The following is a 26,737-nucleotide window of genomic DNA, read 5'->3' as shown; positions in this document are numbered from 1 at the left end:
GACGTGAGAAATGTAGTAATTTGAGGAAAAGAAAGGCTGAATTATTAGAAACGTTGCTAAGAGCGATGGCTGGTCGATGGTGGTCATATACTACTTAAGTTGGCGTTGTACTGTTTGCTTTTTCATGAGCAGTTCCTGGGTTGTTTGATAGCCAACGTTCTGGCGAGTTGTCTTAGTTGCTTTTTCTTTAGTTAGCGGCAATCCTAGATTATGACGTAACGTCTTCAAATGTTTATTTGGTGCTGCAGAAACTGTGGTCGGCACCGCCTGTACTTGGCTTGGTGATTGCCTTGCAGTGAACGCACTAAGGATTTTTATATTGAGGACATTTAGAAAATTGGTAGCACTAGAATATTTAACGCATCTGGGGTGTAAATAGCCAATGGTTTTTGTATATCCGTTCTCGGTAGCAATCAGTACTTTGATTGAGGCTATCGTTGATACTTAGTCTGCTGGGTACCTCAAAGATTACTGTAAGACGGAGCAGTATGTTTATCTAGAAAGTAGATTTTGACAATGAGTTATTTTCTACTTGTACCGCACAAAGAGCTAAGAATATCCCGTGAAGTCGAGTGACTTTGACTACAGAATAGCATCTGGAGAGTTCTCTAATTTCCTGTTAACTTTACGAATAGCACACTCCACGTTCATTGATGGCTGATGACTTATTCTGGGTTTAGAAAGCTAAAGATTATAAATAAAAGTTAAGAATTCAGTAAATTTTGAGAAATTTCTGAAATCCTAAAGTGGTACTGAGCTGAATATTAACTTCATTATTTATTACATTGTTTAATGAGAACGTTGCGGCAAAAAACTTCATATATTTGATTATTTCTTGAACTTTGTTGGGTTCTGGTAAGTATAGCGGACTAGTTTCTAATTTGGAAGTGGTGGTAAGAGCGGTTTCATTTTCTTGGTGGAAGGGTAAAAATCTTCCCTACCTTAAAATAGTAGGAGCAGCCAGGCAAGAGTAAATAACAGGTAAAAGTGATTCTGTATATTCGTAAGGGAATTGGATGGTACCTTGGTCCGCTTTGTTAAAAAGTAAATTTGAGACAGGTCGCAGACTAGTATGGATGATATTTTGCTAGCTTGCTCAAACAGAGGGGCCGAATGCGCTGTGAATCTATGCCGACAATCTCGCCATACCGTTTCATGCCAAACCTCCAAGAGCTGAATATTTTTCTTCTTATATGCATATTCATTTATTAATTTTGTTATTGTTTCATACCAAAAAATACTAATAAATTATTTAAATACATAAACACTTTAATAACAAATAATTAAATTCTAAGTCAAATAAATTATTTTTATGCATAATATAAATAGAGCTTCAAATGGCGAAATGAAGTTCGTGCTCCGAAATCCATGACTCTTAGCTTCATACATTCTGTGTTCACAATCGGTTTTAAAAGAACCAAAAATGTGCTCTGCATGCTTTGAAAGTATTTAAGGTATCAAATATCTGCCAGCATGTACTCCATCTTCATCTGCTCATTGAGCTCATTATGAGTAATTTATTTACATTACCGATGGTGCCGTGTTGGATGAGGTTGCGAGTGGTCTAGATCTTGCAAATGTCGACCGCCAGGTCACACTTCTCATCTTTCCCACCTCCATCATTTTTATACAAATAAGGCTACCATTACACTTTGCTATCCCTTAAGTTCTTATATTTTAAACAATTAGATCACATAAAGAATTGATATTGTTTCTGTTGGTAACTGAAATGAAAAGAATGTGATCCTCTTGCTCTTAAGAAAGAAAGTGATGCGATCGGGCTAATGTTTGAAATTAAATTTTTACCGGAATACCTATTTTCAAGGATTTGGCAATAAGAGTATAATTTAATTAAAAGATAATGTTTTAGAAAGGAATATCTCAATTACAAAAGTCATGAGATTCACAAAAATATTAAACATAACTTAGATATTTAATAATAACTTTGAGCAAAGAACAAAACCTTTAATCACTTCGTGCAACACTAAATATTTTATAGCAGTTCTCACATCAATCTTAATCTCAGTTATGTATGATTTTCTGTTGAGTTGAAATAGACATTACTATCAATATTACCTAAATTAATAAACCTAATAATAGTAATTTATACAGAATAAAAATGCCAAGTACCATGAAATCAATTTTTAATTCATACAAATAAAAAATGAACTTTATCATTTTTAATACATTTACAAAGAAATTAAATTTCTAATTTGGTCGCAACTTTCTCACTTTTACTAGATATAAAAAGAAACTAAATATATTTCTAATATTTTTTATCTTTGAATATTAATAAATAGCATAAATTAACTTAGGACTTGTTGAAAAATTGTATGTGACTGAAATATATAAATAGGACCAGAATAGTTTGTCACTGCCTCTTTTGAGGATTACATTCATAATGTAATTCTCGGCAAGAAGTAATTAAAACTAAAAATGCAATACAATTATATGAAGAAGAGAGCGATTTCATTATATTCTAACTTGAGAAACGCATTGAGTCCTAGCACGAGGTAGCAGAGTAATTTGTACATTTCAAATATTTCTAAAACTAAATACAATACTGAGCAAACTTCCTCACTAATTAATATAAATGACTTAAAAAATATTAGAAAACATCATGTTCACCTAATTATCATAATTTTGTTTTGTTTTATAAGAATGTTTAAAATTTTGTATTTTATTTATTTTATAACTATTATTATTAATTTTTTTTCATAAATATTTATAACGATCAATTATATACTGGAATACTAGTTTTATCTGCACTATTTTACTATTCATCCGTTTAGTTGACTGTAGACTTGTACACGGTAGTTTTGAATAGTTGTGGTGGACGGTATGGCAGTGATTTCCTTTCTACAGCTGAAATCACGGAAATTTTATTATTACTAGTCTAGTAATAAGATTCTTTTATAATTAGTTTTTTTTTTTTTTTTAACACACTCTGAAGACGTTTAATTTTCCTTCCCCAATATGATTCTTCCCAAAACTCATACAACAATACATATATCATAAAACTAAATGATTATTATCTGGCAAATCTTTTTTCTATTAGGGTGTACAAGATAGATAGAATTTGAATAGTTCATCCTCGCTTATCAAGGGCATTGGAGAGTTCAGCTTCAATCTTCAGACTTAAGTTTTTTAGCCAACTAATTATTAAAGCATTGCTACCGTCGGATGGATACGTGACTTCTTTGGCAGTTCCTTCACATGCTGGAGTGCGGCTCTTCTTAAAAATAATATCTATCGACTTTTTTTTGTACATTCTTGTTTGAAAGTATTTGCTTTACTTCTAGTACACCTATTAGACTAATTCTAAGGGTTTCATTTTACGTTTATAATATGGAATCCTCTCTGCATCTCCTTAACTCCTTTTTGTTCTTTAATAATGACATTTCACTCAGTAATGTGAATTAGTATATTTTCCATTTTAGCAGTTTCCTCAACAACCTTACTAGAAAATAATTGTAAACATAAACAATAAATCTGTAGTCAATATTTCTTACTTAGGGTATTCAAAAGCGTATTTCCAAAAGTCTTCTTGATTATAACTTCCTCTTAGGAGGAGCAAGAAAAAGTAACATATACAATAAGTTGTGGCTGCACTCACAGTTGATGTGAGCAGCAAGTGCCCCTCTCTCACAAATTATTACTACAATAAAATAAATGGCAACTTACCCAAGTTAATATATCCAAATGCACTGGCGTTGTGCTTATCAGTGGATGTACTGTCATCTAAGGGATTGGAATACTGTCCTTGAAGGTCCTGCTGGAAATCACTTAGTCCTCCAGGAGTTTCGTAAAAAGGTTCCCAGGTGACCTGGTGAAAGAGATTTAATAAGATAAATTTGAACATTAACTGTGCAATAAAAGCGCAGCAGCAAGGCTTTGTTAAGGCCCAAACATCTCCTAAGTACACAATGTTAACATCATAATCATCATAAACAGTAAACTATACTATTTAATAACTTCCAAAAGGTTACTGTACTCAAGATATTATAATTGTAAGCGCGTAAGGCTTAAACCCTGTTGCGGGGGGGGAGGTGAAGCGAACAAATTCAAATCTATATGCGCCCGAGGGGGCACCGCAATATATTATAACAAAGAAGGTGCGGAAAATATACAGATGAATTTAGCAACGAGAACATTTAGAGAGCACTTATTTGTGAAGTACCGGATGTGCAGGTACCGAGCACCAGCCAGGTGGCGAAGCCTTTCCGGGAACGCTATAGAAGTGATGGCAAAGGAAGGAATGAGGAGAAGAGTGGGCGAATATGAATGTGTATTTGTGTGTGTGTTTCCAGAACAGAGATGTGTGTGGGAAGGGATAGCGTAAATAGATCGTAAGTGTTCCATAGAGGTGCATAGAAGGCAGAGAGAGGTAACGGTATAAGTGGAAGCTAAGCAGAAACTGCGCTCAGTGGTGTCGAAAGCGGCCAGCAATGATGCGTTGAGTGGAGGTGCAGTAAAGGCACAGCGGGGCCTTCGTAGACTAACGAACTGGTAATTACTAGATGCCTTAAAACAGCTCAATAAGCAGGACAAACAAACGCGCACAAGTTTATCCTAGCAGAGCCAGTAGGATGACTCTACAAAAGGATATGAAGTCATGATCAAGAAAGAATAGAGGAGAAGAAGGTTCGATACCGTGGATACTAAAAGAAAAAAACACAATAAAGTTTAAGAAAATAGAATAGTTGGCGGCGAAAAGAAAAGGTCATAGCGCGAGATAACGCGTAATACAAGATCGGGAGAAATGAGAAAAAGAGTGAGAGATGGACTTTATTTAGCAGATCTACTGAGATTCGATCATTCCAAAGATTAGTAGTGTACTGGAGTTTAATATGGAGTTCAAAGGATCTCCACCTGGTTTGAACATCTTCTTAAGAGTAATTTGAAAGTACAAACTAGTGGTTCTATAAGTCAGTCCATTAGATTATAGATATAATGATGGATTAAAGATAACATCACAAAAGCTTGGGAAGTTGCAAAATCCATAAATATTTCAATTTTTAAAGAGCATATTAGCATTATTGAAGATAAGTTTATTATACCTTCCAAATAGTCTTTACAAGCTTTATCTTCTGAAGAGGCGGTTTACTTCGGCAAGCAAATGATGTTGAAACTTAGGAATAGTAGTCTACAAATATGTGATAAATATTCCATAAAATTGTTTATACGAATAAAACTAATGGACTAAAATATTTAATTTTAATTTTTTTCTGTAAACAATACAAAGATAACATAACCCTAGAAGAAAATACAAACATATCGATTATAATCGATCGGTGATTACTAACACCACCACACCTCGACCATAGGTTTTTTAACTACACCAGGACCCAGTCAGGATTAGTTTGTGATTTATTGATCTTACTCAAAGAAATTTAAGTGTTTGAACAAAATGTATACCGATTTCCAATATGTTGTAGATTTGTAAATGATCAGAGCATTCAGAAAACCAAACCATCTATTTAACAAAAAATATTTCCAACTGACGTCTTAAGAGGGGAGGCACCGATAACAGCAATAAGCAAATTAGTAAATCCATTTTTTGGCTCTGTTTTGCTTTGACCACCACATTTTATCCTAACTAGCTTTACTATACGTACAGCCTTACCGTTTCAAAATCTAGATAATGATAGTAAAATTAAATATGTTTAATGTATTAAAAAATTCAGGATTTGAAGTAATTTAGACACAAGAAAAAGAAAAGTCATTGTTCACACAAAGTGTTTATTTTTTGAGATTTTGTCGAAAACGGCTAAACCGTTATTTTAAACTCATTTCTCACAATCAGAACTATTCTTTTATTTTTGACGATCAACCCTTATATAACTGTCCCACCGGACAGTTTTAATTAGAAACTTTTCTATGGGTATTCATCGAAGTAAACTTAATAGAAATTCCTTTCGCTCCTCTATTACATATGGTTTCAGTGAAATACATGGTCTTGCCACCGCCTAAATACCATTAGGCTAAGTTAAATACAATGAAAAACATTATGAGTTTTAAGCAAATTCCCCAACTTTGCTTTTTTTTAATTTTTTACGATTTTATTTAAAAATTGTCATACGCCGATATATAACTTTGATTCTAAAAAAAATCGTATCAGGGCAGGAATGTGGGCCTGGGATATGATTTCACATGATTTGTCATTACAGGTAATGAAACGCTATTGCAAACCATAAAGTAAGTACTATGGCTCTGGAGAAAGTAAAGCGATTATAGGAGTTTTAAGAATTATAGAAATGGTGGTTTTTTCCCTTTTCTTATTTAAATTAAATACACAAAATTTAACTTTATTTCACTATAAAACTATTACAAACTTTTGTGATATACACAAGTGCATTTATTAATAAAAATGTGTAATCAGATAAATTTAAAAAATCAATGCGCATTCTAGAAGGTAGGAGAGTTCCCTTCCAGAGTAACCAACCTGCGTTTTTTGTTGGTGGCCAAAGTGATAAGGCGGACTTTGTACTGCTTGATGCTGCATCATTATCTTCTCGTACACATATTTGGCAGTGAGGGCGGCGGCCGCGATGAGCGCAAGGCCGCTCACCAGCACCGTCTTCACCACCAGCACCTTCAGCGCGCTCATTGCTGCCACTACTGCACTCGCAATTTTGAAGCCAATTATTAAAGGTATTGCCATTAAATACCCTTTTCTACCTCGACCTGTAATTTGAAAATTCCCTCTCATTCATTATTAATAGAGACAAATATTTACGATAGGAAGAATAAATAAGAAAGAAAACTGTATAAAATAGAATAGTACCTGTCTATAGAGTATAAAATCTATTCATCTGCAATTATTAATGTCTTTGCAGAACAAAATTAGGAGCAACCTAGGGACTGCCACATTCCAGTCTTACTTAATAATGGTGTTGGCACGCAGAAGTAAGGTTCTAAGAATTGTTTGTGATGCTGCCCGAAAAAATAGTCGAGGCGTTCCTCATAAATGCTGCCCAACAAACCGGAATTGATTTCGACAATGGAATTTCCTAACCAACTAAAGCCTCTAGAAAAAAGACGAGGCAAAGAAGTTTTCAAATTTTTGAAAGCTTTTGAAGGCTCCCGCAAAGTTTTTTGCTTAAGAAGCGTAAATATCAAATTCATCACGACATCAGGCAGCTTTTCGCATGAATGGGTTTGCCAAACTTGCGCTTTATTACCTGTTTATTGCACAATTTTTCCTCGTCAAACAGATCACTAATAAAACCAGCAATAGAGCGGCACGGTATACATTCCGGAAGGAAAATATTCGTATAATTTTTCAGACGAAAAACCCAACTACTAAATGAGATGCAGTCAGAAGGCGAGAGCTCATTATTTGCTTATATTTTAGTAAAAATAAAGGTAGCTTCAAACGGAAATGGAACCAGGAATCTCAAATTGTCAAAAGATTAAGATTGCCCACAACTCAAAGAAAGCTGACGAAATAAAACATATAGTTTCTGAAACCATTAGCAAAGTTAAATGAAGTAACGCAAAACAAAAAAAAGAAATCACTGAAGAAAGAAAATTCTGAATTAATGAAAATAGGTAAACAACAGAATATGAAGATTAAAACGTTAGAGAAGGCAGTATGGAGCCGAAACTCAGCAATCTACGGTTGATTTTGTTACGATGTAACAGCTTCTTTAGAACCAAAAACAATTTTACCGTTATGATTATAATTATTTCTCAATTTTGTCTAATTTATTTAGTTATGGTTAGGGAAAATTTAGGAGGAAGAAAATTAGTTTAGAAAATTTATTCAAGAGAAATGAAGAACCTATAGCGGATGGAAGAGCACAGGGTTGTGTGAAGAGACAGCGGAAGAAAAAAACAAGCGACGCGAGCATCATATGGCACAGAGAGAGAGTGAGACTGACGCGATCTCTGGTTGGATCCAAAACAAATTGGGAAGGAAAGAAATCATCCAGGCGGAATTTGCCCGCATAATTACGGGTGAGAAGAATTCACTGTGCGAAGAATCTCCACTTCTCGAAGGGTAGCAGAAGAGAACAGTACCTGAGTTGTGGTGAGCTTCAATAAGAAGACAGTGATAAGAAATAGAGTAATAACCAAACCAGGCCTGGATTGATGTAAGTGCAGAACATTTTGTTGGAAAATAGTGGGACTAATTTTCTTATTATATTAATGACAATTATTACATTAACTCTATCAATCAAGATAGATTCTGTATTTTCCCCTAAAGTTAGTAGGGTTTGTGTTTATGTATTTTTTTTGTAAAGAGACTTTTTTTTATTCATTTTGGGTCAATAATAAGTATTTTCATAATCCTCACTCTTTTATTTGAATTCCTTGAATCTCTCACAGCAACAACATCTCATGTATAGGTAATAAATTTAATTATTGAGTAGCATTAGTGCGGCTAGCTGGTTAGAGAATTGGCCTATAGGGTCGCTCCACACAGGTTCGCTGACTGAGATGTTACTAGGTAACTATTTTTTTGTATTCTAATTTTATATTTATTTCTTTATTTTTCCTTATTATAAAGTGCAGAGCTTGAGCTAGAGCTAGAGGCTTATTGCTTTGTATCAAAAATCACTACAAATTTGAAGTCATAAATATCTCAAATTGGCAGAGTTTTTGTTAAAATCCAGTTTTAGGGAATACACTTCGTAATTGGATTAATTTATTTTAAGCCAAATTTAGATTAAACTTATGTATTTTGACTAATTTGATTTATTATTAATTAGTTGAATATAAGAATAAAGGTATCAAAACTAAACCAAATAAGCCCTGGATTGAAAATGTCCGGGTTAGAGATAAAATTAATGAAAAAGAGAGCTTAAAACTGTGCAAAATGTCTAACTTTGCGGCAGTAGATAAAAATAATTATGTAGCTTTAAAAAAAAATGTTTAACAAATTTATTGGAACAAAAGAAAAAAGTTGAATTTTTAGAGAAATTATCTGATAGTGAAAATAGACTATGTATTTTGGCATACAATTAACAAATTTCGATGTAAGCCCCAGTCGATGTCTGGAACCGTTATCTTTCTAATTGTTATCAATTTGAGAGTATCTGTGATGTATCTTTTTTTTTTATACAAGCCACCCATTTATGGATTCCGTAATTTCCTCCAATGAATTTGTAAACTCGATTATTGCTGCTAAAAATAATTTTTAAAAATGAAAATTAGATCTTCTGTAATTAATGAGTATAATTGATGGATTGAATTGTTCACTTTTTCTTAGTAATTTTTAATTTTCATTTAAAATTTTTGCAGCACTATACATTTCGTTTTACTTTTTATTTAATTTTCAATTAAAATTTGGCTTATCAATTTATTATTATTATGGCTACTATTCTTATTTGTAAAGGCAAAATAAATAAATAATTAATAAAATAAGAAATCTTCCTCTCAGTTGTTAAATTACTCATAAACACTACACCAAACTAGCCCCGTACCATAAAATAAATTCCTCCAGAAGGATGTGCAATGCCCGAGTGGGAGTAGGAAATGCCGGTGCTGTTAGAGTTATTCTAGAAAATCGAGCTTTGGTTTCATTATCATAGGAACAAGTGTTTTAGACGCAATACGGCTGAAGATAGATTTGTGATTGAAAAATTCTGAGTCTGAATCCAGACAATTCTGGAGAGATTAGCACCAATTACAGACAGGCAGTACAACTTATGTAATCGCACAGCATATTTAAATTTGGTTGAAAGAGTGCAGGTGCAGACCCGTCGAGACAGTCAGCTAATTGTTAGTTTTCAGGGCACGCCAAGTTCACAGCAGCGTCACAACAGGGCCATTCTCGCCAACGAGTTTGTAGGCCTGGCTCCGCCTAGTTTCACATTACATTAAACACCATTACGCTCCTGGGCCTCACTCTTTAACCCTGCTAATTAAATATGTACGCTTGAATCGAAATTAATTTTGAATGAATTTCCTTTTTGGTGGAGCTATGTACATTTTATTCAGTTAAATTTACCTCGGGATACCTATTTGAAAATTTTCTTTTATGTAAATATTGTTTTTATTTGGTTTTATTTGAATATTTTTTAATGTTAAATGTACTATATAAAACTTTTCTCGTCTTTTTCTCACAGTTTAAAACGTCTGCCCAACAGGTAACAGCCCAGAGAGCAAAAAGAAAATTATGGGTAAAATTTTTGAAATTTTTTGAAAGTTGAGAGCACATGTGACAGTTTTTCAAGTTAGGTTTTGTTTAAACTTTTATTTATGAGTTAAACTGTCAATACGAAAGTTACACAACTTAGATTGAAGGGAGGAGCCAATCAGAATTTTCAAAAATATCAAATAAAAATTACGTAGAGCAATGTTGAATATTCTGGATTTGAGAAAATATCTCATAAAAAAAGGAAAAAAAGCCTTTCAGCAAATCGAATTAATTGAAATAAAACTTCTAGAAATGATTTATGTATTACTGTAAATGAATAAACCATTTTCATAATACTGTTGCAACTTTAAAACCAATTCTTTCATCAGTAAAAACTTTTATTATATACACCTCCACACTGAATTATTGGCTAATCTGCAAGCCCAGAAGGCCAAAAAAAAAAAAACTTTTATTTAACTTGAAAGACTTTTCTTTAGCTATAACTATTTTGCTAAGTATTAAATTCTGTGGCCAGCTCTCTCTTGACGTATAGGGCACATTTCACTCAAGCTCTGCAGCAAGACTTAAAAAAAGCAACATCTGTAGAAAGAGAATTTTAAATTCTAATAACAATGGATCTTGTTTTATAGACTCAGGCATCAAATTACAAAGCGTAATTACAAGTGAAAGGTAGAGTAAAGCACCTCAAATCGCTAAATTTAAGTTGTGAATGCTGTAGGAAACTTTGCTAGTTCTTGATATATAAGAATTGGAGAGACAGAACGCTGTACACGCTTTCACCATATAATTTTGGAAATTCTTTTCTTGATAGTTGCTCAGATGACAAAGTTATATATAAAAAGACATTATTTAGCAAAGCTGGCCACACGGCAATCACTTTACACGTGCAAATCTGGAACAGTAAAATGGAGTGATGGTAGCGGCTATGTGGGCACGCTCATTATGCCAACCGATAGCTCCTGACAAAACAAAAATTCTACAACTGGTTTTAATTGTTTGCGGCATGTCCGGTATTGTGGTCTGTGGTTAGCGGCGACATTACCGCAGCTAGGATGGTGCTGTTCCAGTTCAGGGTGTACTCTCCCTAACTAGGGCAAAAAAATAATAAGAAAATAATCTACCACAATGGTTAAACTATTGAATTTCGGGAGACGTTTCTTAACCATAAAATTTTACAAACCATTGTATTAACAATTCAAGAACCCAAAGAATAATATCTGAAACTGTATGTAAGGTTTGTTGATTTCAAAGAGCTTAGTAAAGAACTTAGCTTTCATTTAAGGTGTCGTAAGAGGTAATCTATTCTCTACGAAGCGATTGTAAGGGGTAAGGAGGCCTTTTTTCGTCAACTCTTAAGGGATGATCAAAGGTTAAAAGATGATTTAAAAGACTTAAATTGGCACGAGTTAGGTTCATTTGCCCATAACGATAGAGGATTTACTAGAACATAGAGGAAAATGGGTTCTTTGATAGTTTGTCCGAACTATTCCCAAACTAAAATTATAACTATCAGCGAGGTAAACAACCAGCCCAGAAGTTGTTGGGAATGACTTTATCTGGGACAAAAGTATTTCCATAATACACTTTCGGAAAAAATTCATAGACATATCGCTCTCTCATGTAGAAAATCCTGGTTCCAACTAAAATAAAAGCAGAATTAGTGGGACAGAAATATTCCATCATATTAAGTGTAGACATCCGACTTAATCGATCACAACATGTAATGAAAAGAGGATACGAATTTGGCAAAGAAGTAGTGTGATAAACATAAAAAGAAGATATGTAATTTTATTCGTCGTGCTAGTTATAGCATTTTTTTCACTATTTCTAACCTGTTTTGCATTTTTATTCATCATCAAGTAAAAACAAAAAGTGCGAGCTGGAACGGATAAAAAAAAATATATATACAGCACTATAAACTCAAAATATTTTCAATAAAGAGAAGATTTTTTTATAAAAGTCTTTCACACAGGTCAAAGTGCTTTAAATAAAATTTGTCTGAAAGTAAAAATGTGCAAAGTACTCAGGTGCAAAGTAAGCATTGCAAGTTTAAAGAAAAATCATTGTGCCTTTATTCAGGAAAATAGTAAAAAGGAAAGAATATTCTGTAAAACGGTGCTTTCAATTGAGGAATTACTTCGCTAAATAACTACAAAGTCCATGGAGATACTTGAACCAGGTGTTAAGAACTGAGCTATAATTTGTTTCTGACTGATCACACTTTTCTGGACTTTCTTCGTAATTAGAACTGACAATTGTAGGTAGTCCACAATAGCACCTCTATTCTTGTGTCATAAGATCCGATCGCATCCGATTTGCCTCTTAATATAATGCTAGTTTTTGAGCTTTGCTTTGTGCCCATCTGCAAACCAGGTGTCTTGAATTAAGGCAGACAGCTATAATATTTTTCAGAAAATTTCTCAGATTTAAACAAAGTCCAAGCGAGAATCCCAAGATTCGTAACTAACAGTTAAGCCCAAGTAAACGCCTACTTTTTCAATAAATAGCGTAATAATTGAAATATAACCATCTAACGTCACCCTGCCAATGCGATAAAATGAGTAATGCAATGCTGAAATAGCGTAGACTTAACTAACCAGTAGTTGTAATTGATTGAGGTGTCAGCCTGACTTGTCCCATAGTTTCCATCAGCTGGCCTGCAGAATTCAGAAATTGGAGCGCTGGATCCAGTTGAATTGTGACTACGTTTGCTGCTGCTGCTTGGTTGAACTGAATTTGGTTGAAGGCAACAAACAGTGCCAACACTAAAACGGAGGCAACGTACATCTTATTGGAGCCTGATTGCTGTTAGGAGCAGCTGCAAGTGCTAAGTGACATCGCAGACTACATGCGACGCACGTTTGCGCCAGTATATACTCACCACACCACTCACTTCATGCCACCTCCATTCCTACGACAAGTATAAAATATCCAAAACTATTATTTAAAAAATCTGGTCTGAACATCCATACTTATCACAATTTTCGAGTTACATAAATCATAAAATTTCTATAAACTTGGAAGTTTAAAGTCACATTAAATGTTCTAAAAAAATATTTTACTGTAAAAATTGATACAACTAAGTTTAAAGAAAATCATTGGTGCCTTTTTAAACTAGAAAAGCATACAAAAACTCCTTTCAGTACAGCATTACTTCCGTTGAGCGGTGCTCTTTAAACTCGGCTTGCTAGCAATTACTTAACCCTTCTTAACGCAGAACTACACCTGCACACAATACTGAAATGGTACATTCAAGTGTAAATATGTACCCCCCCCCCTCTTAACAGTCCCCTTAATAAAATAGTTCTAAAAAAATTCAAATAAATGTTTTCGACCAACAATAGTGCAATTAGGGATACAAATTTAAATGAAAATCATAGATTCCATCTTTGAGAAATTGATATTTCTCAAATAAAAAAGGATATTGTAAAAAAGAAAATAATCCATTCTGTAAAGTGGCACTTCAGGCAATGGAATTTCTATCAGACTCGGTATTTTAACACAGACTTTTAAACCTCACATTTTATACGTAGGATACAAGCCCTTTAATGGTCTTATAGTAAAAAGACATGTAGACAAACAAAAAGGTAAGACACACAGAATATTTACTGAAAACCACATTTTGGACTCTATGACATCAAAATGTTTATTAAAGCCAGAGTTTATAATCGCTCAGAAATCATTTATATAACTCTTTTTGTCTTTCGAGAATTAAACGAATTGGTTGCTATGTTTATAAAGGGTTTTTTTTATAGCAGTCATTGAATTACCTGTGAGTGCACAAAACATCTAAAAACAAAAAAATCGCAGGAAGATGGTCCTTCAGGAAAGTCCTCGACTTTTAGCAATCGAAATTCTTCATCCACTTCCCTGAATGGTCGAAGGGGCAATTGGCTCAAACTTCACATATCCATGGCAAACATATGGATCAATAACTTTTACTGAAATAATTTTGTTTTATATCTTAACGAACCGATATCTTTCATCTTTACCGGTGCTAATAATTTAAATTTTGATGCCAAAATCCGGGATCTGAAAACTTTTATTTATACTTAAGAAATAACTGTACGCAAAATTTTTAAAATAAACATGCGAACGAGAAAAAACAATGCAAAAATAGAAAATGAATAAACAAAGCTCATATATTGTAATATGATCTCAAGATGCTGTAGTTTGATTTTTTTTAATTTTGTTTCTGTAATTTGTACATTTCTTTTCTCACATCAATCTTGTGATCCACTGAGGATGACTGAAAATAGTCGAAACGTCGAAAAACGCTTGTAACAAAAAAGATAAGAGTTTTAAGTTTTTGTTTACATCAATTTTTTTTACGGACGGTAGCCAATTAAAAAGAAGGTAAATAGGTTAAAGACTTTTAAAAACATATGGTCACTCAAAATGCTACATATGTATGTTAATAATCAAAAGATCAATGACATCAGTGAGCCCCTTAAAATTTAAGTCAATGCAGGTATTCTCTTATATTGACACAAATTGTTTTCTCACCTAATCCCTTCAATGAAAATGAAACTTCTTCTAACAAGAAATAGGGCGAGACAAGTAGCCGTTACTGACACATGATAAAAGTAGTAATTAGAATTGGCAGCACCAGCTGCTACCTAGTGGCCGGAGAAATGTTTTGAAAACGAGCAATTAAATCTTTTATATCAGTTAATAGAAGGCTTTCTTTCTCATTCCTCACTCGCACTTAACCACCAATCCAATGAATAAATAGGACGGTATTGCTTTTTTACCTTTCAAAAATTAAAAAGTAAAGTAATGCTTATTTTACAGACGGGCTTTCCACCCAACTACCAAATTTAGTGGTGTGGGCGGCGGCCTCTAGCAAACATTCTTTACTAAATGCACATACGTATGTATGTATGAACCATTAAATAAAGTACATGGCCTAGACCATTTTTTCCAAAACTAATAATGTTTTACGTTTGTAGAGACTGGCATAATCCGTGAGCGTTCAACAATTCATATTGATCTAACAAATGTGAAGCAAGTTATTGAGTCTTAAACTTACATTGACTCTGAACTCTGAAGTATAACAAGTTTAACTGCCCTTATCTCCATAACTTATCATTAATATTTATATTTAATACGCATAAAGCGACTGAAGTTGCCTAACAGTAAAAAATATTTCATAATTATAATGAATCTGGAACAAGAAAATACGTATTTATATAAGACGTCTTTTGAACTATGAAAAATTTAGCCGCCATTATCTTCTTAACCAATATCTTCAAAATTGACCATTTACATATGTACATATATGTATATTGACACAGACTTCTTAGTAGGTGTTTCAATTTTCATAATAATCTGAAGAATTTGGAAAAAGGCATTAAAAGTTATACATACATAGGTTGTGTTTTGAAGATTGAAGCTGACATTGTCTTCTAAACTAGGGCATTATATTTTAGCCGTAAATAAGAACTGATATAGTCTATAATTTTTAAATATTGCACAATGATCTAAAGAATGTGAAGCGAGATAATGAGCCTTAAATTTAAGGCTTGTTTTAAGCAGAATTGAATAAAGAAGATAGGAATAAATAATGAATTTAAAACTTTAGAACTAAATATTTATATTACTTACAAAAAAAAAAAGAATAAATTAATGTACATACTTCATTTTATTTTATTTTAATGATTTAAGGCGCGTCAACATCTAAGGTTATTGGCGCTTCTTTCAGTGCACTGCCGGCCTCCGGACAGTGTTCTCTCGTTACATACAACACTGTCCATCACCGGACAGTGAGCTGTAAGAAGCTCCTAGGAAGAGAAAATCTAAGGGTCAGCAGCTGGATTCGAACCCGGGACCTCCGCGTAGGGGTCCAGTACGCTAACCGCATAGCTAATCCCTTCCCTTACATACTTCATTAAAACTTTTATGGACAATATTCTGCTTAAACAACGAAGATATTGTTTTAGTTCCGGTCTATCTTAATTGTACCAATTGGAAGTACGATTTTGGTAACAATAATAAATAATGAGATATTAAAGCATAAAATTTGAAGTTTTCAAAACCTTCAAAATGTCAAACCTTAATATCTCATTTTCTACTGATTAGATTTCAATGCAATCTGTACCAAATTCTAGCGAAAACATAGCTCTATAATAGGAAAAAAACCGCAATGTTTTAGTTATAATAGATAATGAGATACAGGCTTCAATATAAAAAACAAACTTTACTACTGGTAGCACATAAAGGTGCTGGCCATTCATTATAAGAGCCTGGCACAATAATTTGTTTTGCAAATTCCACCATAATGCCGCCAAATCAACACTGACGTCGATCGATATTTAATTAGCAATATCTTACATACTTGTGTGAATTGTGAATTAAAAATTTCTTTTAGTAGCGCTTGTATGCGCTACCTATTCTGGACTAGATGCAATAACAAATTAAAAGCTATTCAAGTTGAATTTGTGGTTGGAGAGGGAAACCTGATTTGGCTTTACTTATGAGGTATGAGGTACTCCCGAACCTCAAATTTTGAAACTGGTTGGTTCCTACACTCAATCATCAATTATTATGTTACTTAATCTAATTCCTCCTGTGAGGGCAAGAAGGGTAAATATGTAGTGAAACAAAGAGGCGACTAACGTAAGCATTTATTCTTGACGGACTATTAAGAGTAATATTCAAAAAACTAAATTGATTCTTAGTTCAAAATTTTATGAAGAACTATGTCCTTTCTTAAATGAAAGCGCATGTGCATTTCGAGCTTCTTTATCAATTAAATTGAACTATTGAACTAGTATACTAGCTGATGCTATTATTTCCAGTGATAATTCCTCAAGAAGATGTTGAGTAAATATTCATTTTTTAGAAAAGAAAGCTTACCTTTATGCGATTTATTATTGGAATTTCTAATTTTAGTATATGTACCGCCGAAGCGAGTGATTGTTGAAGATTAGAATATTGTTGGATAATGTTCCTTCAAGAACTAGCCAAGGTGAGTTGCCAATTGCGGAAGCAGATCTTCTACCCTTGTTCATTTCACATAGGACCTGTACTAAAAAGGTGAAAGGAATATCTTGAAAACTTACTCATCATAGCGTGCGTGAGTTTACTTTGTGGAGAAGCATACAAGTAAACTCACCACTCAAATTCGTGAGGTTATATTCTGTAAAGGGTATTTCAGCGGCATGTACGCTCAACATTTGCAAAATTTAGTCCAGCAATTCCAGTGGTGTTAACAACAGAGGTTCAGATTTATAGCAAAATCGTTTTAAGATTATTACAACGAGATAATCGTGTAAAACGTACTCTGATTTCTCAAGTAATTCAAAAATTACGGGCTCGTGGAAAGAGTGACTCAAACGGATCTCGCCGTGATTGCGGATAATGTTTGAGAAGAAGACGAAAACAAAAGGGTCGGAAGTAAATTTTAAACAAAACTAAGGGGACAAAAGATTGGTAACAATGGGAATGATGTTTAGATGTGTCCTAAAAGCTGAGTTTGTGTGTCGCTTAAGATATTTATTATTTTTGCTGCGCGCTCCATGACAAAACTGTTTATTAACTGTTGATAGTACAATTATAGGTTCTGAATGAATATGTTCCAATAAGGAATAAGGATTGAATACAAGAATAGTGATTTATTAGTGATCCTGGGACTACATAGATTAAAGGAGGAAATATTTTAGCAACCTCTCTCACTGTTGGAGCAGACAGTGATTCTCTCGCCCTATACACTCCAGACAAATAGTTTCATACAAAAGAACTTTAAGAAAAGAAACGTTTATTTCAAAGCTTGTAGTAATAACTGAAATATATAATTTTGTTAAACAATAACAATTTAATAATAATAAAAACAAAAAGCTTTGTTTTTAAAGTTATATTAACAATGCATAAATTTTAATTAGAAAAAACAAATCAAATCATTTTTACCAAAAAAAAAGAAGAAAAAATAATAATGAATTAATTCTCAAACTCAATAAGTTCATAACATGTGTTCTTCTTGTAACTAGTGAGTGATTGACTCTTTTTTACTATAAATCAACTTTCTAACTGCGGCCATCCATAAACTACAAACATTAGAGTGATCTACCATAAGATTTCTTTGGAGACACTCGCTATCCTCCAATCTATCTTCTTTTAATGCTAAATAAATAAATTAATTAAATAATTAAATAATATTTAAATTTGAAATATTAATTGATATTCAGAAATTCCAGTAAAAAAGGGTCGATTTTGCTTCTATCTCTTTAAACGGTTTTTTCTTTTGAGTTTGACTGACACTTGCAAACTAGTGTCTTTAAAAAAAAAATTTAAACGAAAAGAAAAAGATAAAATATAAATTAGTTCTATAAAGAGAAATTGCATAAATTAAAGTAGGAAAGTGGCAAACCAAAACTTAATTTATCTCCTTAACAAAAACTTACAGTTTAAAAAGTTAAGTATAAGGTTTGATTGAACGCCAAAAGGTACACAAATCAGCAAGTACCCAAAATTTCATTTATACTTCATTGATATTCTTTAAGTAATTTTACTGCATTAATTTTCATTCATATTTTTTAAAATTTATTAGATGTCACAGACCCTTATGCTGGCCATTTTCATCTACAAAATATTTGTTCAAGTAGCACTGTAGATTGACTATAATATCTATTTTATATATAACAATCAAACAATCAAAATTACAGGTTAGAAAGAAAAACGTTACAAAAAATAAAAAAAAATATGAGGCTAAAAAATTCAAATACTTTTTTTAAAATATGCTCACACCAACATATATTAATGATTTTGTTTATTTTATTTATTTATTTGTATTTTTAAATAAAAATCGTCGGTTTAAGTTCATTCTTCGATTAAAGTAATTGTCATTTTATGTAGTAGTCAAACGTTTATAATAATAGGTAATAATTATCTGGCTTTATCATAAATAATGTAGTTTTCTTCAATTACATTCTCAATCTAAGTTTTCTTCCCACAATGTTGTATATGTGTAATATAAAAAAAATAAGTAAAATTAGGGGGACTAAATTAAATTACAATTGAGAAATGAATAATTATTGTTGAATAATCTACTTGTTATCAACTGTGTGTTATTTGTGCTCACGAATATTTCGGTAAGACGAATTCAAGACTGAAATATTGTTTTAAATCCAAAAATATTGATTCAAATTTAAACAGTAGCCGACTCTAACTGTCTTTTTCTACTTTATCATGCATGTATATGTGACTACTCAAAATAAAGGGCATATTAAAGATAAATCAGAAGAATAATTTGGAAAAGAGTAAAAATGAACTGGCCAGCATAAGGGTCTGTGACATCTAATAAATTTTAAAAAATATGAATGAAAATTAATGCAGTAAAATTACTTAAATAATATCAATGAAGTATAAATGAAATTTTTGGTACTTGCTGATTTGTGTACCTTTTGGCGTTCAATCAACCCTTATACTTAACTTTTTAAACTGTAAGTTTATGTTAAGGAGATTTTTGTACCTTTTGGACAGATTTTCCTTTTTGTCTATTCTGCAAAGTTACATATCTGCTTTACAGATTAGATTTTTTTAAAATTTGGAATAAGCAATTCTATCATTATAACCTGATAAGGTGTTAAGTCGGAACCGTAACTACTACTGGAGAGATCTTTTTAAAGAATGATTATAGTTGCGGTGCCCAAACCTTCGTCAATAACATTTTTTTTTTGAGTAAACGTTTTGAATAAAATAGGAAGATACTTGTACTTAAGAAACAAAATAAAACTGCGATTTCAGTACTTCCTTTTAAGAGGAGTAAGAAAAATAAACTGCAATTACAGTACTGCTCCCTTAAAGGCAAAGAGGCAAAGATTTTGAATCGAACGACAATTCATTGATTTAAATCGGTTCACTCATTGATAATTTCAACGATTGCAGTACTTCCTCTTAGTAGGTGCAAGCGCATCAGTAACGTAGAGGAGCTTTAAACACTTATTCGAGCTGAATTTTATCAAAATCGGACTAAGCGTTTTAGAAATATTGGTAATAATAGTTTTATCAAGGGCCTTATTTGGGTGGGGCGAACTCCCCTCCTTATGAGGCATGACTTCGAGGCTTTTAAAGTGCAAATCTGTACAAAATTTCGATTTGAATGACACTTCATTCATGAAAATCGGTTCACGTGTCGATAATTTGAAACGATTGCTATACTTCCCCTTAACAAGTGTAAGAGCTGATCGCCGCTTTAATGTTACGTAGGGAAGCCCTAACCCTATCATCCTACCAAACTTTATCAAAATCGGGCCAAGATTTACAGAGTAATTAGTAATAATAATTTTGGAGGGGGCCTTACATAAAGGGGGCTAACTCCTCTCCCATTCGGTGTACAGCGTCGAGACCCCCAAAAGGCACATCTACATAAAATTCCGAATCGAATGACACCTCTTTCATGAATATCGGTTCGCGCGTTTAGGCGCTACGTTGTTTACAAAAAAGGTAAGAACAAGAACAACAAGAACAAGACTAATTTTTGAAAATGCCGTTTTTGCTCATTTTCAACAACTTTTTTCTCGAAATCTAAAACATCTGGGTTGTTGCAAAAAATTACAGTTATAAAGGAGGGTTTGCCCTATATTTTAAAGAAAATTTGGGAATTTTATCTTTTATACAATTTTGTCGATATCCACAAAAGCTATATCCGCATAAAATTTCGCATCGAATGACTATTCATTGACACAAATCGGTTCACCTGAACAATTGCAGAACTTCCTCTTATTAGGTGTAAGAGCATGATGGCGCTATAAAGTCACGTAGGGAAGCTTTAACCATTTCTTTGAGCTTAATTTTATCAAAATCGGACTAAGCAATAAAGAAATATTATTAGTAATAATGGTATTAAAGACAGCCTTACCTCTCTACCCCTTCCTCCCCTCCTGAAGTGGCACAACGTCGCGACTTCTAAAATGCAAATCTGTACAAGATATCGATTCGAATGACACTTCCTTCATGCATGGATCATTTGAAACGATTGCCATACTTCCCCCTATTAAGGGTAAGAGCAGAACGTCGCTTAGGAGAGCCCTAACCCTTTCATCCTGCCAAATTTTATCAAAATCGGGTTAAGATTTATAGAGTTATTCTTTATAGTAATAATAAAAATAATTTTGGAGGGGGTCTCACTTATATGGGGCTAACTCCTTCCCCATTTGATGTATAGCGTCGAGACCCCCAAAAGGCACATCTACACAAAATGCCGAATCGTATGACTCCTCATTCACAAAAATCGGTTGGTGCGTTTAGGCGCTACGTTGTTTACAAAAAGGTAACAAGAACAAGACCAAGAACATTTTTTGAAAAAGCCGTTTTTGCTCATTTTTGGCAACTTTTTTCTCAAAATCTATTTGACCTGGGTTGCTGCAAAAAATTACAGTTATAAAGAAGGATTTGGCCTATATTTTAAAGAAAATTTGGGAGTTTTATCTTTTATAGTAAAAGAGAAAAAAAATTTCAAAGATGGGTGTTTTTGAACGTTACGCCTTTTCGTGCAGTTTTTGACGATCAACCCTTATACAACTGTCAAGCCTTATACTTAACATTTTAAACTGTAAGTTTTTGTTAAGGAGTATTCCACAGGCATTAAATCCAGCTTGTTGTAGGTGTCTGTAGTGTAGTGGAGGCCCTGAATTAATGTTTCCACTTCCAGACTGGTTTTAGAATGTTTAAGAAGATTGTAAGAGCTGGCTGCTATTAAAGATAAGAGCTGGCTGCTATTAAAGATGTGTTCTAGTCTTGGGAGCTGGTTTGCATAAGGATTAAATAATTCATTTTATAATTATAAAGAAGTTTTAAAGAATCTATTAAAGCAACGTTTTTTCGTACTATCACGTTTTTCAGTTGAAGTAAACTTTTCCATTCTAAGCAAAAATAATTTTTTTTCGAACATATTATCCCCAATTTCCAACTAATTTGATTTTTTTATTTGTTCCAACTAGGACCACATCTCTCATATGTATAAAATTCTAGCCAAATTGAAAAAATGTGATTCTGTGTCAGAGGAAAGTGTTACAGGTAATCGAAACGAGATATCAAGAAGTTTAAAAAAAGATAGTGATCTCGTTATGATATAATGTCTACAGAATTTTCTACATCTCAATCCTTAACAATACTTGATCATGTACCATTTAGTAACCACTAAAGTTTAAAATGAATGTTTCCAATATAGTAGTAAAGATACGAGATAGTGTGGCCGGCTGCTAACCGGCACTAAAATTGCTTCAATTATGCCAAAAAAAAAAAAAAAAAAAAAAAAAAAAGTTTGTAATGATGAATGTTATTAAGTCTAAATCTGCTAAAGTAGTAATAATATTTTAGTTATAAGATAAAAATAGATGCTCTTAAAATTGAAATGTAGGATAAGACTACTCTATATGAATTCATAATCTAAGGTCGGCGGACAAAGCACATAAGTAAACAAATTGATTTTTATTATTCTAGCATAATATCGTCCGTTTTACATCATTCAACTCATAGTCGTATCGAAACCACATATGTTGTTTTTCATTCTAGAAATTCTGTACTATTAAGAATGTAGATTAGCAAGCTAGAGATCTTCTACTTAGTGAGCAAGAGCCCCCAGAAATTGGTCCTTCAAACCCTTGCTTAGTTAACTGAAGTTATTAGAAAAATTCATTTTCTGACTTGATATAAATAGCAGATTGCAAACCCTCCCTATAAAGAATTGTCTATATTAGTTTCTACTTCATTTTCATTAATATTTTTTAACGCACTGCAAATTATCCTAAGTCCATTTTTTAAAATATTTATTTGAAATTAGTAACTGCAAAAGAATAATGAATTTGTATGTTTTAATAAATGAATTATTTTTATTTAAACAAGTAAATAATTATGATAAAAGAGGTGGAGGAGACATGGTCAGTGTTATCTGTAAATGTTTAAATTAGTTTTACTTTTTGATGGGGCCTATTATTTTGAGTTTCTAGAATTAAAAGACACGTTTTTTGTTTTTGCTTTTTTGTTCTTCCTATGTGGAAAAATGTCAGAGCTAGGATAAATATCGATTCCTGTGGGCTTAAGTTAAGAGGAAAAGTCATGTAAATAATTTTTAATTGTAGGTTTATTTAAAAGTAAATGTTATTCATCTAGATTTAATGAAGTGGGGAGAGATAGATAATTAACAGTTTAATAGTAAGCAGCAGTGCGGGAGGAAAGGAATTACTATCGGCTTGGTTGATAAAGAACCACAAACTACGCTGAGCAATTATACTTGAGGTGAATTGTCGAGTCTTAGCAAGTCCTTTATATTATCAAAGCATGTTTTGCGGGATAATCTTTGCGTTAAATCTTGTTTCAATAACGTTTAATTTTAAGAGATAAACAAAATTTAGGCAAAATTACAGAGAAAGTTTTAATTAATTCAGTGCAATTCCGATCAAATGTTATATTGCACTGGAACGGACTGTGAATTCTGTTTGTTTTTGAAAACAGGAATTTTATTTAGCACATAACTTTTTACAGAATTCCTTCTAAAACTGATTTAACTGAAACTGAAGGAAGAAAGATGACGGAATTATTCTAGACATTTTATCGACTGCTCTTTACAAAAAATAATAGCAGAAATAAAAAAGATAAACTAGACTTTGAAAAAATTAATATATATCTTTTGGAAATTGGTGATGTTAAAGATAAGATCACTAAGAACTGTGTTAAATCTAAAAAAAAAAAAAATTGTCTTAATTATTTAAAATTCACCTTAGTCAAAAGTAAAATAACGGACCTATTTAAGCTACATAAATTCTCTTTAGATGAGAAGACGCTGTTTCTAAATTAATAATAATTTGATAATATAATCAATTTTATAATCTACTAGTAATAAAACTTATCAAGCATTTTACAACACGCGAGTCCTTTTGAGATGACCGTAGAAAAAATTTAAACTTAGCAAAGGAACCCTAAAAATAAAATTAATGATTACATTAATGCCTACTAGTATGTTACAGGATATACAGGGTGACCTGAGTTATATGCTCCACCCGCTTTTTTTTTAAACGGCGAGAAATTTCGAAAAAATAAAAAACACGTATTTTATCATTTTTGTCTAGTTTATTTTCATTGATTGACCCATTTTTTTTTAAACCCTGATATCTCGAGATACAGTACCCTACTTTTTTTTCAAATGGAACGTTATATTTTTTTTGCATACTTTTACTATAAAAATACTATATTTGAGCTCCTAAAAGAAACAAAAAAAAATTTTTTTAAATCGGTCAGGTTTTTACAAGTTAGGGTAATTTAAAATATGAAAAACAAATTTCAGTTTAATGTCAAAATTACCTGTTTGCTAAAAAGTAGTAGTACCTTGAAAAAACATAAAATTAAAAATATCTACAAAACGGAGCCGAATCGAATTTTTTGTTGCAAATGATGCCCAGAATCGCCTCCCGAAGTTACGGTAGTCTTATGCTGAACACCCTGTATATTAAAACTGTCCGGTAGGACAGTTGTATAAGGGTTAATCATCAAAAACTGCAAGAAAAAGCGTAACGTTGAAAAACACAACTTTTTTCTCTTTTTCTATAAAAGATAAAATCCCCAAATTTTCTTTAAAATATAGGGCAAATCCTCCTTTGTAACTGTATTTTTTTTGCAACAACCCAGATCTGATAGATTTCGGGAAAAAAGTTGCCGAAAATGAGCAAAAACGGCATTTTCAGAAGTTGTAAACTTTTTTGTAAACTGCGTAGCGCCTAATCGCGTGAACCGATTTTCATTAATGAGGTGTCATTCGATTCCAAATTCAATGTAAATGTGCCTTTTGGCGGTTTTGACGCTGTACATCGAATGAGAGAGAAATTAACCCATGGTAGTTAGGTTCACTCCAAAATTATTATTACTAATTACTCTGTAAATATTGGCCCGATTATGATAAAATGTGTGTACCTTTTGGCGTTTAATCAACCCTTATACTTAACTTTTTAAACTGTAAGTTTTTCATCCTACTGAAACTATGAATCAGTCACCAAAAAGAATGAATAACAACTGTAAGTTTTTGTTAAGGAGATATATGTATGTATGTATGTATATATATATATATACGTATGTATTTAAAATTTGTTTACCCAGAGATAATTTTAGCAAATTTCCTTTAACCAAGGTATTAAATTTTCCATCTTTCCACATATTCTCCATAACTGCCAATCGTTTTTTTATCTCTTCTACTTCTTTCTATAACAATTCAAAAATAAAATAATATACATTTTTCAATAAATTTTAGAGTACATTACTAAATTTACAGCAAATTTCAGCATACCTACGAACACACACAAAATTCTACAATACCGTTCAAAAGAAATCAATCTGACATAAAGTAAATTAAAATATACATCACATTAAAATAAAATAAACAGTTGCTTACATTTTCTTCCTGAGAATAAACTTGGTAAAGAACGTCATCAAAATTTTTATGTAGCACATCTAAAGAACGGACATTGTCACCAGATTCCTGATCTTGGACAGTTGATACTGATGGTAATACTACTAATGCAACCTTAGGCGGTCCTCCTACTGGTAATTTTGGAGGGGCGCTTGAAGAAGTAAGAACAGCACGATCACCGTCGCTTTTATTTTCTGCTTGTTGTTTCCCGACACTAGACGAACTTGGAAAAACCACCCTTTTGTTTAAAGTTGCACTTTTGCATTGACGACTATGGGCTTCTCGTGATTCGAAACTAAATAAAGGCGGGTCATTCCAACCAGGATCAAATTCTGTAATATTGCATGTCGCACATCAAAAATTACAAAATGCCAACTAATAAATATGCTAACACTACTTTATAAAAACAAAAAAGATGGACAAAATTTAGTACAGTATTTTTATAAAATATCATTGCACCTGGAAATCATTTCTAGAGTGTGCAAATCCTTTCTTTCTTACAAAAATGTCAGTTTGAGAGTGTAATGTATGTTACAGTCTTTAACGTTTCTATACCTTTCGCCTGCAGTTGCTTCTCTTTATCTGTCATTTAATCCGCATAAATATTTCTGCACAGTGCTGGATGGCCAGGACAACAGGTAAGGTTAAACTAAAATTTAAGAAACCTCGACTTACTTCCACATTTAAAAAATCGATTTGTAAGCTTAGATAATCGTTCTGTAGATTTTATAAGCACCCTAGAGCCTCAAACAGTATCATAAATATAGTAGGGCTTTATTTTAGGTTAAGAACAACGAATAAATTCTTATCAATTAATGACCTTTTTTATGTGAAAGTGTATTCTGCCTTCCTTTTTTATTACAAAAGAAAAACTGTGCTATAGATAATGGAATGGAGTAAAATAGATGTAATGCGGCTTTTCTTATAGTCAAAACCTAAAAAAAAAAGTAATTTTAAAAAATGGTTCAAATAACTTAAAAAAAATTTTATCTTCTAGACGAAAATTTATTACACAATTTCTATTTGTGGATTTTTTAATTTAACTGCATTTTTGTTTGTATTATTTAAATAGATTTTCTACTTTTATAATCATTGTCAATTCATGGTATTTAAGTTATCGTTAGATTTGCTACTTATGTACGTATACATATGTATAAAAGTGGCAAACTGTAAACAAAATTCACTTGGTAAGCCTAATGGTAACCTCGTGCATTGTAAATATGAACGTTTGT

At 32.4% G+C, this 26,737-nt stretch overlaps 1 protein-coding gene across 7 annotated transcripts; it reads right to left on the bottom strand.

Annotated features, from left to right (window-relative positions):
* Positions 1–1,912: 1,912 nt before the first annotated feature.
* LOC141446610 (steroid receptor RNA activator 1-like) lies at positions 1,913–26,315 on the bottom strand. Of its 7 annotated transcripts, none has more exons than XM_074113162.1 (5): positions 25,192–25,297; positions 12,706–13,019; positions 6,446–6,687; positions 3,685–3,826; positions 1,913–2,865 (listed from the first exon to the last, which is right to left on the bottom strand). In XM_074113162.1, exons 2-5 carry the CDS (start codon positions 12,893–12,895, stop codon positions 2,789–2,791), a joined length of 651 nt encoding a protein of 216 aa, XP_073969263.1. In that variant the 5' UTR covers positions 12,896–13,019; positions 25,192–25,297; the 3' UTR covers positions 1,913–2,788. The 7 variants fall into 7 exon arrangements, with proteins under 7 accessions (XP_073969263.1, XP_073969262.1, XP_073969268.1 ...); XM_074113161.1 differs by lacking the exon at positions 25,192–25,297 and adding an exon at positions 14,615–14,734; XM_074113167.1 differs by lacking the exons at positions 12,706–13,019; positions 25,192–25,297 and adding exons at positions 13,879–14,008; positions 14,615–14,732.
* Positions 26,316–26,737: the final 422 nt, after the last annotated feature.

The sequence above is a fragment of the Rhodnius prolixus genome, unplaced genomic scaffold (genome assembly GCF_049639745.1).
Source record: "Rhodnius prolixus isolate KJV_2025 unplaced genomic scaffold, Rpr scaffold_7, whole genome shotgun sequence".
Lineage (NCBI taxonomy): Eukaryota > Metazoa > Arthropoda > Insecta > Hemiptera > Reduviidae > Rhodnius > Rhodnius prolixus.
Note: the sequence above shows the minus strand (reverse complement) of the source record. Positions and strands in the feature narration are given on the sequence as shown.

Coding starts and splice junctions, on each gene's coding strand:
- LOC141446610 (XM_074113162.1), bottom strand. CDS start 12,895: ATGTACGTTGCCTCCGTTTTAGTGTTGGCACTGTTTGTTGCCTTCAAC. Junction 6,688..12,705: donor TCAATCAATTACAACTACTG/GTTAGTTAAGTC, acceptor TTCAAATTACAG/GTCGAGGTAGAAAAGGGTAT. Junction 3,827..6,445: donor GCCACCAACAAAAAACGCAG/GTTGGTTACTCT, acceptor CTCTTTCACCAG/GTCACCTGGGAACCTTTTTA.